This window comes from Bufo gargarizans, chromosome 9 (assembly GCF_014858855.1).
Source record: "Bufo gargarizans isolate SCDJY-AF-19 chromosome 9, ASM1485885v1, whole genome shotgun sequence".
Classification (NCBI taxonomy): Eukaryota; Metazoa; Chordata; class Amphibia; order Anura; family Bufonidae; genus Bufo; species Bufo gargarizans.
Window position 1 is genome coordinate 57,685,385 of NC_058088.1, and position 13,074 is coordinate 57,698,458.

Here is a 13,074-nt window from a genome sequence, read left to right on the forward strand (position 1 = left end):
AAATATATGCCAATGGACTGTTGCAGTGGTGGCTGACGTGAAGCCTCATTCTCTGCTATGACATGCAGACTGATTCTCTGCTGACATGAAGCCAGATTCGTCTGTTACGGGACCTCTCTCCTCTGCCTGTGTGTGCTAGGCCTAAATATATGCCAATGGACTGTTGCAGTGGTGGCTGACGTGAAGCCTCATTCTCTGCTATGACATGCAGACTGATTCTCTGCTGACATGAAGCCAGATTCTCTGTTACGGGACCTCTCTCCTCTGCCTGTGTGTGCTGGGCCTAAATATATGCCAATGGACTGTTGCAGTGGTGGCTGACGTGAAGCCTCATTCTCTGCTATGACATGCAGACTAATTCTCTGCTGACATGAAGACAGATTCTCTGTTACGGGACCTCCCTCCTCTGCCTGGGTGCTGGGCCTAAATATATGCCAATGGACTGTTGCAGTGGTGGCTGACGTGAAGCCTCATTCTCTGCTATGACATGCAGACTGATTCTCTGCTGACATGAAGCCAGATTGTCTGTTACGGGACCTCTCTCCTCTGCCTGGGTGCTGGGTAGTGTTGAGCGCGAATATTCGAAAAGCAAATTTTTTTCGCGAATATCGCAACTTCGCGATTTCGCGAATATTTCGAATATAGTGCTATATATTCGTAAAAACGAATATTCGTTTTTTGTTTTTTTCCCCCCCCCCCACAAAATTACAGTACACATATAATTGATTGTTTCCCAAAGGTCCAACAGCTCAGATCTTACTCACATTGCCTAGAAAGTGATTGAGGCGCGAATCTTCGTAAGGCGATTTTATTAGCGCACATGCGAATATCGGCACGTCCCAGAACAGAGGCAAAGGGCTTTGCATTCATACATTAGTGAATTGAGTTGCGAATCTTCGTAAGGCGATTTTATTAGCGCACATGCGAATATCTACACTTGTCCCAGAACAGAGGCAAAGGGCTTTGCATTCATACATTAGTGATTGAATTGAGCTGCGAATCTTCGTAAGGCGATTTTATTAACGCAAATGCAAATATCTACACTTGTCCCCAGAACAGAGAGGCAAAGGCCTGTGCATTCATATAGTATAGCACCATATTCGCGAATACGTAGAACTTCGTAAAATTCGATTAACGAAAATTCGTATTTTTTATTTTACTTTCCACCTTACAGATTACATTGATCTGTACTCTGTCAACTACTGTCATCACCCCCCACTGTATCTCGATTGATTCCCAAAAGTCTCACATTCCCTAGAAAGTGATTGAGGTGCGAATCTTCGTAAGGCGATTTTATTAGCGCACATGCGAATATCTACACTTGTCCCAGAACAGAGGCAAAGGGCATTGCATTCATACATTAGTGATTGAATTGAGTTGCGAATCTTCGTAAGGCGATTTCATTAGCGCACATGTGAAGCATATGTATTATGTATTATGCGATGCGAAAATTCGAATTATCGCATATGCGAAATAATAACGAATTTGAATAATCGCGAATATTTTACGAATATTCTTTCGAATATTCACAAAATTTCGCGAATTCGAATATGGGACATGCCGCTCAACACTAGTGCTGGGCCTAAATTTATGACAATGGACTGTTGCAGTGGTGGGTGACGTGAAGCCTGATTCTCTGCTATGACATGCAGACTGATTCTCTGCTGACATGAAGCCAGATTGTCTGTTACGGGACCTCTCTCCTCTGCCTGGGTGCTGGGCCTAAATATATGCCAATGGACTGTTGCAGTGGTGGCTGACGTGAAGCCTCATTCTCTGCTATGACATGCAGACTAATTCTCTGCTGACATGAAGACAGATTCTCTGTTACGGGACCTCTCTCCTCTGCCTGGGTGCCGGGGCCTAAATATCTGAGAATGGACTGTTCCAGTGGTGGGTGACGGGAAGCCAGATTCTCTGCTATGGAACCTCTCTCCAATTGATTTTGGTTAATTTTTATTTATTTAATTTTTATTTTAATTAATTTCCCTATCCACATTTGTTTGCAGGGGATTTACCTACATGTTGCTGCCTTTTGCAGCCCTCTAGCTCTTTCCTGGGCTGTTTTACAGCCTTTTTAGTGCCGAAAAGTTCGGGTCCCCATTGACTTCAATGGGGTTCGGGTTCGGGACGAAGTTCGGATCGGGTTCGGATCCCGAACCCGAACATTTCCGGGATGTTCGGCCGAACTTCTCGAACCCGAACATCCAGGTGTTCGCTCAACTCTACTTACGACATTCTTTGCACTCAATGGGACAGAGTTACTATTCCAAATTTGTCACCTGAAACTGGACATGTACACTTATGGTGGCAGTTACCAGGAAATCGGACAGAGTGGCAACTCGTGGGTTAAATTGACAAGTTCACTGTGGATCTTATTGTGTCTGTGTTTTGGTGAATGCCACACTCCTTGCTTCAGGTTTTGCTTGTTGGTAATTTACTGTTCCCTTAATTAGCCGCTTCTAACTCTCGGAGGTGCGGTTTATAGATTTTATAACAAGACACGGAGGCTCCTATTGCTTTAACCTTTCTTTACTTCTACCATAGCAGCAAAGAGAGAAAATGGTATACAAAAAAGAAACCATGGTAACAGACTCCTCCCCCTTATCCCAGTATATCCTTCCTTGTCTGTCTGAGCTCTTCCTCTTTCTTTGCTGCTACCAGGCAGATAAGTACTCTCCAGCTCTGTGGCATTGCTCAGGGTCTGGTATATTTGTATTTTTATGTGCTTGGATTATCGGTTCGTTCGGTTTCTTTATTAGATTCTGATTAGACTCTTATCGTAGATACATATTTCTCTCCTGTATATATATATATTTATTTATCTAGGGTACGTATATATATGTATATGTTTTTTCGTTCAGGTACTTCTGTGGCCGTTCTGCCTAGGGGTTTGTCCTTATAACAGTTTTTGCGGCTTCCCCGCTTTCCCCCCGTGTGATCCGTTTCTCTGCCCTGTCATTCTTGTCCCTCGTTACCTCAGACGGCGCCGCCATTGCGCGCGCTTTCTGCTTCTTCTTCCTCTCCTTCTCGCCCGAAGTCTCGCGAGTTCGAGATTTCGCGCGCGTTTTTTTTCGCATATTTTCGCATATTTTCGCATATTTTCGCATTTTCGCATTTTTTCGCATTCGGCTGCTACTGACGGCGAGATCTCGCGAGATTTCGCCGTCCCTGTGCGTTTCCCCGCTCTGCACACACCGGACATCCCGCTCTGCACAGCGCATCTCCTGGCGGTCTTTTTCCACTGCTCTTGAGCCTTGTAAGTTCTGTTTTATTCCGTTTGTTCTACCCACTAGCTGGCTATGATTCCTGGCTTCATTATCCCCTTTTCTCTTTTTCTCCTCTAGTGCTATTTTTGCTGCTCCGGTCGGGGTGACTAACCCCTGCCTTTTGCTACTTCACCATGTCTGTCAGAAAGAATTCCGTTGCCTCTGTGGCCCCTAGTGAAGCCCCCCAAGTAGATCAGGGTTCCCCTGCGCAGGATAGGAGGTCCGAGGTGATCCACCCGGACGACCATGAGGTGGCACTGCAAAGATCCATATCTAATGCCATTATAACCGCCATGGGTTCGATGTCATCTGCATTGACCCAGTCTATATCTCAGGCCCTTATGGCGCGCCCTGCTACTACTACCCAGGTTTTGGTCCCACCTCCAGGACCACCTCCTATTGTCTCCAGAACACCTCAGATTGATGGGCCATCCCCATCCCAAGACAACGCGCTTCAGTCGCGTAAACGAGCTTGTACCCGCCAGGCAGAAAAAACGCGGGCATGGAAGACTGCCAGGTCTCTACCTGAGCCTAGGTCAGACTCTGATAGGGAGTCAGAGGAGGAGACTCATGACAACATCTATGAATTGACGGATGAGGTGGAGGACGATTTGGCGGATATTGCTGTGGATCCGGTTCGTAATCTAGACCCGGAAGCCCCGTTACTACAACAGGGATCAGCAGAGGATCTCTTATTGGATCCATCTGGGGAACCGCTGTTTAACCCCGAGGAGCTGCATCATCCCCGCTCCGCGGAATGGATGCCCGCCACACATGTGGCGCAGTATATGGAGGCTCGCATACGCAATCCGCTTAGTAAGGAATCGCGTAATAAGTTGCGGGCGGAGTGCCCTCGTCCTTTAATACCACACAAAGTGTGCGAGACGCCATCAGTGGATCCAAAGATGGTCCAGTTTCTGGCGAAGACGGGGTTTAACCCCCGTAAAGGGCTAGACGCGGCCTTGAAGGCTGTCCAAGACAAGCTACTGGACATTACAGGTCCTTTAGCAAAGATTTTCGATTTGGCTGAGTCCGCTATCGCGGCAGGTAGCCAGGTAGACCCTATAGAATTGAGAGGTTGGGCCCAGCGAGCCATATGCGTAGCGGGTAATACCAATACCTCGCTCGCCATTGAAAGGCGGAAGGCAATACTAATTAAGATCGAGCCAAAGCTCTCGAACTTAGCATTGACTGAAGCGGGCAAGGACGCCCAGGGGTTGCTCTTTGGCGACTCTTTTATTAAAGAGCTAGGGAAATATGTAGGAGCTTTTACGGCTCTTGATAAAGCCCAGACTTCGATGCGTCGAGTCTTTCAAGGGCGTTTTTCCAACAGGGCCGGCAGTGCTAGGGGCCGACTGTCCGGCCGTTCCAACTTTCATGCCAGAGGTTCCGGCAGAGGCTCCTTTAATTATAGAGCATCCCTCCAGGATCAGAGACATCAGCCGTCCCTTTTTTCCCTCACGAGGCGCTCCCTTCAGGTCACGAGGTTTCCGAGGGAATCCAGGCTCCCGTCGACCATTCGGTAAGTTATGTTCTTCGTCCCCCTCCTTTTTTAGACCATTTAGTCGGGGGCAGACTCCGATTCTTTTCTCATGTGTGGTCAGGCATAACCTCAGACCAATGGGTCCTTTCTACTGTGCAGGGGTTCACAATAGATCTGATTGCCGATCCGAGCTCCATCCCAGCCCCCCCTACGGTACCACTGTCCTATGCGGCACGGTCCCAATTTCAGAGGGAATTGTCGGATCTTCTGCAGAAAGGCGCGATCGAACGCGCACCGGAGAATCGTGGGGGTGTCATCAGCAGTATTTTCCTGGTGCAAAAGAAAGGGGGCCAGATGCGCCCGGTGATCAATTTGAAAGCCCTGAACAATTTTGTACAATACCGACATTTCAAGATGGAGGGCATCCATCTTTTGAGGGATCTGCTCCTTCCAGGCGATTGGTTGGCCAAGATAGATCTCCAAGACGCCTATCTCACGGTCCCAGTGTCCCCCTCTTCAAGAGACCTGCTGCGGTTCCTGTGGAACGGTCAGGCCTGGCGCTTCACCTGCCTTCCGTTCGGCCTGTCCTCCGCCCCCTGGTGCTTTACCAAGATCATGCGCCCAGTGGTGGCTTGGCTTCGCAGCAGAGGTGTTCGTCTGATCGTCTACCTGGACGATATCTTGATCATGGCCCAATCACGGGCTCTCTTGTTGAGACACCTCCACTTGACGGTGACGCTCGTTTCCGACTTGGGGTTCATTGTCAACCAGGAGAAATCCTGTTTGACCCCCTCCAGATCCATAGAGTTCTTGGGTTTCCAGGTGAACTCGGAAGAATTATCCCTCAGTCTTCCACTCTCGAAAGTCAAGGCTATCCGCAAGGAGTTGAAGCATGCTCTACGCCTACCTCAGATGTCGTTGCGGCATTTGGCAAGGATAATCGGACTTCTGGCCTCCTCAATACAGGCCATTTTCCCAGCCCCCCTCCATTATCGTGCGTTGCAGCGCCTCAAAATTGCTCACCTTCGGTCGGGGGCCTCTTACGCAGATTTGGTCTCATTAGATGCCGAGACGACGGACGAGATGAGATGGTGGATCCACAACCTGTCAGTGTGGAATGGCAGAGCGATCGTGGGTCCCCAACCGGATCTGATCATAGAATCCGATGCGAGCCTGCACGGATGGGGAGCACATTGCAGTGGTGTGTCCACGGGCGGTCCATGGTCTCCAGAAGAATCCCATCTTCACATCAACGCCCTGGAACTCCTAGCAGGGTCGTTTGCCATTCGCAGTTTTGCCAATGGTGTGGTCAGCTCAGCCATCAGGCTCCGCATGGACAATATATCTGCGGTCAGGTACGTCAATTGTATGGGTGGCACACGGTCGGTGGTTCTGACCCATTTGGCGAAGGATTTTTGGGAATTCTGTCTCGACAGGAACATCTCTGTGGTGGCCGAGTACCTTCCAGGCCTTCACAACACTCTGGCGGACTGGAGTTCTCGCTACATATCGGACTCCAGCGACTGGAAGTTAGACGAGACGGTTTTTTCTGCTATTTCTTCTCTGTGGGGTCCCTTTGCAGTCGACCTCTTCGCTTCCCGTTTGAATACCCAACTGCCCAGGTTTTTCAGCTGGAGGCCGGATCCCTTGGCGGAGGCAGTGGACGCTCTGCTTCAACATTGGGGAGGAGCGTTGATGTACGCATTCCCTCCCTTCGCGCTCATTCCACGAGTGCTCCTTCAGGTTCGTCAGCAGTTGGCGAACCTGGTTCTGATTGTTCCGTTTTGGAGGACCCAGTCCTGGTTCCCTCAGATCCTGGAACTTCTAGTGGACTTTCCGTTTCTCCTTCCCACTCAGGTGTCACTACTCCAAGGGCCTGCAGGAGAAGTTCACCCACTCCTGCAGAACGGGTCGCTACGCCTCCTAGCTTGCAAGATATCGGGAGTCCAGGAGGAGGCGCTGGACTTTCAGGAACAGCTAGGTTCTTATTGGACTGCGCTTGGGCGCCCGGGACGAGACGGGCTTATCGAGCCGCCTGGGGTTCTTGGTCTCGCTGGTGCGTCGACCGGACTCTGGATCCCGTTACGGCCCCTGTCAATTCCATCTTAGCCTTTTTATCCTCACTTTTTGAGGCAGGGAAGGCTTACCGCACCATCAATGTCTTTAGGTCAGCAATTTCCTCCAGACACAACGGTGTCGACGGCCGTCCAGCGGGTCAACACCCCCTGGTCTGTCGTTTACTCAAGGGTTCACGTTTGGCCCGACCACCTCGGCCACGGTTTTCGTCTACCTGGGATGTGTCGGATGTCTTGCAATTTCTAGTCAGTTGGCCCTCAAATGAGCTATTGTCGTTACGTCAGTTATCGGCCAAATTGGTCACTTTATTCTGTTTAATCTCCTGTAAGAGAGTTTCGGATGTGCGTGCTTTGGATTGGGACGCCAGATCCTTCACCCCGGAGGGGGTCCACTTTAACATTTCCCGTCGCACGAAAACCAGTATCCGGTCGGTCTCTTACCCCCGTTTTCCGACTTCTCCACAGCTATGTCCTGTAGCGTGCTTACGCGAGTATGAGGACAGAACCCGTCCACTGCGGTCTCTTTCTCTCCCCCACTTATTCATTTCGTTTCGCAGCCCGTTTGCTCCGGTTACCAGTGTTACGTTATCTCGCTGGGTCAAGTGGATTCTATCCCTTTCCGGGATTGATACGTCTATCTTCACGGCACATTCGGTCCGCAGTGCGACAGCTACGTCCATGACGTTATCTGGGGCTCGTTTGGAGGATGTTATGAGATTGGCGGATTGGTCCAGATCTTCCACTTTCCGGGAGTTTTATTTCCGACCGGCTTCGCATGCTTTTGATTCTATAGTGGCTCAGCTTTAAACAAGCAATAGGAGCCTCCGTGTCTTGTTATAAAATTATGGGATTTTACTAAAGTATGACGTAAAGTCATGATTTTATTAAAGACACGGAGGCGAGTATTGCCCTCCCTGGACCCACCCCTTGGGGTTTTTGACGTAAGTATGTTTTGTTGATTTACCGTATGGTCAGAATTTTAAAGTTGTTACTGTGTTTCCAACTAGTGGATCCTATGTTTCTAATGCACTGGATTATGCTCTTAGAAGGTTTTTCTCTTATTTCCTTTTTTCCTAGGTTGAGAGGCTTACGGCTTCATGTTTTAGAGTTACACAGTTCCGGTCGGAGGTCCAGTTGTGGCGGTCCAAGCCGACGAGTTCAAGGGGTTTTTTCGTTACCCGGTGGTTTCGGCGTCTGTTGTTCCGGTTGACCAGCGCTGTTTGAGACACAAAGAAAGAGGAAGAGCTCAGACAGACAAGGAAGGATATACTGGGATAAGGGGGAGGAGTCTGTTACCATGGTTTCTTTTTTGTATACCATTTTCTCTCTTTGCTGCTATGGTAGAAGTAAAGAAAGGTTAAAGCAATACTCGCCTCCGTGTCTTTAATAAAATCATGACTTTACGTCATACTTTAGTAAAATCCCATAATTTTCTTCCTGTCTTCTAACCAGCTGGTCGGTTGTACTCTGTGGTGCTTCTGGAGTTGCCAGTTTTCTACTTTTAGATAAGTCTTGAGACAGAGACTTCCATTCGTCCATCTGGGGAGGAATGGGTTGTCTCTGGTCCTAACCTCATTCCAGGGCCTTATAGGGATATAAGGGCCTAGGTATCCTGCATATGAATATTCCTACCTTAAAGGTCTATTCATATTGATAGGTAGTTAGGGCCCGGATTAGGGTTGTTTAGGAGGTGACCTGTTCCTTCCCTAGTTTCCAGACCCAGTTACTGTTCCCCTTCCCTCCTATGTTTAGTATGGAGTTTTTCCCCCACACTGATCGTGACATTATGATAGACAATGACTGCAATTAAACAAAGATAATGCTTTTTTACTACCAGAACAAAATTAAATAAAATGTGAAAAGCATAGACACAAAATAAATAAAACACCAAAAATAAGTTTTTCAGATGGAATGAAACTTGCAATGTTATGATGATATAGGTAATGATTTTATATATATATATATATATATATATATATATATATACACACACACATATACTGCCCTAAAAGTTGGTAATGTGAGTTTAGGGGAATGTAATGGCATCAAGACTGCATTCAGAACTAGGCATGTGAAGTCCGCAGGGGGCAGCACCATCTGTTAGTAATTATGCACTTTAAAAAAAAAACTCCTCCTTGCCTTTCAAAAGAAATAAAAGTTTTTTTTTGTTTTTTTTGGGGGACGGACGGACTGCTGATTGATGCAGCAACAATATCTTGCACTATATTGGGGAGATTTTGGGGTTTTGCTATTGTATGTTCTCATTGCATTTCTGCAATATTTTTAAAAATATTATCTTGTCCAGCACCATTGTAAGATACTTTTTGAATACAATGACTTAAGCTTCACTAAATTGTCACAGTATATTGGGGTATTCATTCCAAACATTTCACTTTATGTTAGGAATAGAGATGTGCAAATCGATTCTAAAATTCTGAAATTTGATCCAAATTTTCAAGATTGTTTCAAGTTGACGTTAACTAACCCAAATTTTGTGTGATTTAATTTGGGACAATTAATGAGAGAAAGATATGGATAGATGGATGCCATCTATCATATTGACAACTGATAGATAGATAGAGATATGAGATGATAGATAGATAGATAGATAGATAGATAGATAGATACTTTTCAAGACAACCTGATCACATCCTTTGATTTACAGTGGATATAAAAAGTCTACACACCCCTATTAAAATGTCAGGTTTCTGTGATGTAAAAGAATGAGACAAAGATAAATCATTTCAGAACTTTTTCCACCTTTAATGTGACCTATAAACTGTACCACTCAATTGAAAAACAAACTGAAATCTTTTAGGTATAGGGATGAAAAAAAGACACTAAAATAATGTGGTTGCATAAGTCTGCACGCCCTCCTATAACTGGGGATGTAGCTGTGTTCAGAATTAAGCAATCACATCCCAAATCATGTTAAATAGGAGTCAGCATACACTGGCCATCATGTAAAGTGCCTCTGATTAACCCCAAATAAAGTTCAGCTGCTCGAGTTGGTCTTTCCTGAAATTTTCTTAGTCGCATCCCACAGCAGAAGCCATGGTCCACAGAGAGCTTCTAAAGCATCAGAGGGATCTCATTGTTAAAAGGTATCAGTCAGGAGAAGGGTACAAAATAATTTCTAAGGCATTAGATCTACCATGGAACACAGTGAAGACAGTCATCATCAAGTGGAGAAAATATGGCACAACAGTGACATTACCAAGAACTGGACGTCCCCCCAAAACTGATGAAAAGACGAGAAGAAAACTGGCCTGGGAGGCTACCAAGAGGCCTACAGCAACATTAAAGGAGCTGCAGGAATATCTGGCAAGTACTGGCTGTGTGGTACATGTGACAACAATCTCCCCTATTCTTCATATGTCTGGGCTATGGGGTAGAGTGGCAAGACGAAAGCCTTTTATTATGAAGAAAAACATCCAAGCCAGGCTACATTTTGCAAAAACACATCTGAAGTCTCCTAAAAGCATGTGGGAAAAGGTGTTATGGTCTGAAGAAACCAAGGTTGAACTTTTTGGCCATAATTCCAAAAGATATGTTTGGCCCAAAAACAACACTGCACATCACCAAAAGAACACCAACCCCAAAGTGAAGCATAGTGGTGGCAGCATCATGCCAAGGGGCTGTTTTTCTTCGGCTGGAACTGGGGCCTTAGTTAAGCTAGAGGGAATTATTAACAGTTCCAAATACCAGTCAATATTGGCACAAAACCTTCAGGCTTCTGCTAGAAAGCTGAACATGAAGAGGAACTTCATCTTTCAGCATGACAACGACCCAAAGCATACATCCAAATCAACCAAGGAATGGCTTCACCAGAAGAAGATTAAAGTTTTGGAATGGCCCAGCCAGAGCCCAGACCTGAATCTGATTGAAAATCTGTGGGGTGATCTGAAGAGGGCTGTACACGGGAGATGCCCTCGCAATCTGACAGATTTGGAGTGTTTTTGCAAAGAAGAGTGGGCAAACCTTGCCAAGTTAAATTGTGCCATGCTGATAGACTCATACCCAAAAAGATTGAGTGCTGTAATAAAATCAAAAAGTGCTTCAACAAAGTATTAGTTTAAGGGTGTGCACACTTGTGCAACCATATTATTTTATTTTTAAATTTTTTCTTCCCTCTACCTAAAGATTTCAGTTTGTGTTTCAATTGAGTTGTACAGTTTATAGGTCACATTAAAGGTGGAAAAAGTTCTGAAATGATTTATATTTGTCTCAATTTTTACAGCACAGAAACCTGACATTTTAACAGGGGTGTGTAGACTTTTTATATCCACTGTAGGTCAAATTTATTCTAACAAAAATTGAATCAGTTGGCTAATTTGGCATTAAACCTGAATTTTAAGAAATTTGTTCATCTCTAGTTAAGACCACAGTGCAAAACTGGAATTAAATGTCCTTGGTTTTTGCTTTGTTTGCCATACAGGATATTTTGTCTGCCCTTGAATCTTATAAATTCTGTGTTAACTTTTAATCAGAAAATCTATTTTCATTTTTCAAAGCAGTGAGATGAAGCATTTTATTATATGTTAAATGCATAGTGATACAAAATCCCATTTAAGAGGTTATATGGCATAATTATGACCCATTATGCTATGCCTATTGGAAATGATAGTTAGAATGATCACATATTATGCACGGAAACTGCAACCATCCATCCATTTCTCTCTTTCTGCAGATCATAACTTACTGATTATATTTACTCGTTAAAAGTAACTACAGTATGTTAAAGTGAGAATGTTATGCGTCTGGCTGTCACGGGGTACTCCATCCTTAATTTACAGAAGCAGAAATGGAGAAATTCCTCATTTTCATCTCTTATTTGTACATACTGTATGTACAGCTATAAAATGATAAGGAAAGAAGATAAACTAATATATTGACAGCTCCAGTCTCTAGCTCTGTGGATCCAGAAGTAGACAAAAACAAAAAGTTTAGCTAAAATTCCATCTGGTAATAGAAATAATTTAGAAAGGGGTACAACTTCTGGGAACTCCAGTGGTCAAGAATGAGAGCACTTTAGAGAACAGGGCTGTTGGATAAATATGAACAAGCATGTTAACCTGTTTTTTGACAATCCACTGAAGTAGAGATGCAGCCGAACTAAATTTGATGGGTAACAAATTAAGTAAAAAAATTCACAAAAATTTAACAAACAACTATATGGCTTTTGTCACAAGATGGCACGAGATTACACTTTTAGTCAATTTTAGCTCAGCTACATATGTATATGCCAATCCAGCCCTTCAGCCACGAACAGGAGGAGCAATGACCCTCATTCTTGCCAACAGTGAGGGTCTCAGAGATCAGCCCCCTGCTTTACTTACTTTTAACATCTAAAGTCTTAAAGGGGGTTTTGGGGATTAGAATGTTCATCCACACTGAGGATAGGTTTTTAATATCTAATGACATGTGAAACCATTGCTGATTAACCATTTGAAGAAGAGAAAAAATTTGAGGTAGAACAGCAAGGTGTAAGAATTAAAAAAATAAAATAAATAAAAAATACTGAGCGTCCCAGGTCCTGTGGCATGTCTCTCGCCCCCACAGCTTTTGGCCCCCATCAGACTGAAAAACTGACATGTTCATTTACGTACACATCAGCGCTGATGGCCAAGCAGTTGCTTTGGAAATGACTGCAATGGCTCAATGGTAAAGTACCATTACAAAACTAAAGCCTTTTCTTAAAAGAAAGCCAATATTTAGTCTTTTAGAAGAAACTAAGACCATTAAGAGAATAAAAAAGGAATCTGGACGTGAAGACTCCTTGTAGAACATGACTGGATTATTGAAGACCAACCTGGCAAGGTTTGTCTTGCCTCACTATCTAATCAATGTTGTGCTAATCACTGTGGAAACATTCCTATTCAACACATAAATTGGATTTATAGATTTCTCAAAATAACATAGATCAATTGGAAAGCTGAATGTATCAACAGTGTTTAAAGTTGTATCATAAACCGGATGTTCAGTAGCTGCACCAAGTGTATACACATGATGGACATTTTCTCATAAATAAATATAGCTGTGCATCCTTACAGGGAGTTCAATAACCTCCTGCTTTCCTTGCTCTTTGTTTCTGTCCATATTCAAAACATCTCAAGTGCTTTTTTCTCTAATATCTGAGGATTTGTTAAGACATAATTTTCTTGAAAAAAAAACCAACAAAAAAACTCCCCGGCAGCTGATGTTATTTTGTTAAAAGACAAAGACAAGCATTTTTTCTTCGAAAAGA

General features: G+C 44.6%; 2 protein-coding genes across 5 annotated transcripts in view; one reads left to right on the forward strand and one right to left on the reverse strand.

Annotated features, from left to right (window-relative positions):
• The window catches only part of DIAPH2 (diaphanous related formin 2), a 1,273,340-nt gene that overhangs the window by 526,602 nt on the left and 733,664 nt on the right, over window positions 1-13,074 (reverse strand). The gene's annotated exons all lie outside the window — the stretch shown is intronic.
• On the forward strand, window positions 3,981-8,178 carry LOC122919661. Its single transcript, XM_044268820.1, has 2 exons — window positions 3,981-5,093; window positions 5,136-8,178. The coding sequence occupies exon 2, from the start codon at window positions 5,167-5,169 to the stop codon at window positions 6,859-6,861; it is 1,695 nt and encodes a 564-aa protein (XP_044124755.1). The 5' UTR covers window positions 3,981-5,093; window positions 5,136-5,166; the 3' UTR covers window positions 6,862-8,178.

Coding starts and splice junctions, on each gene's coding strand:
- LOC122919661 (XM_044268820.1), top strand. CDS start 5,167: ATGGAGGGCATCCATCTTTTGAGGGATCTGCTCCTTCCAGGCGATTGG.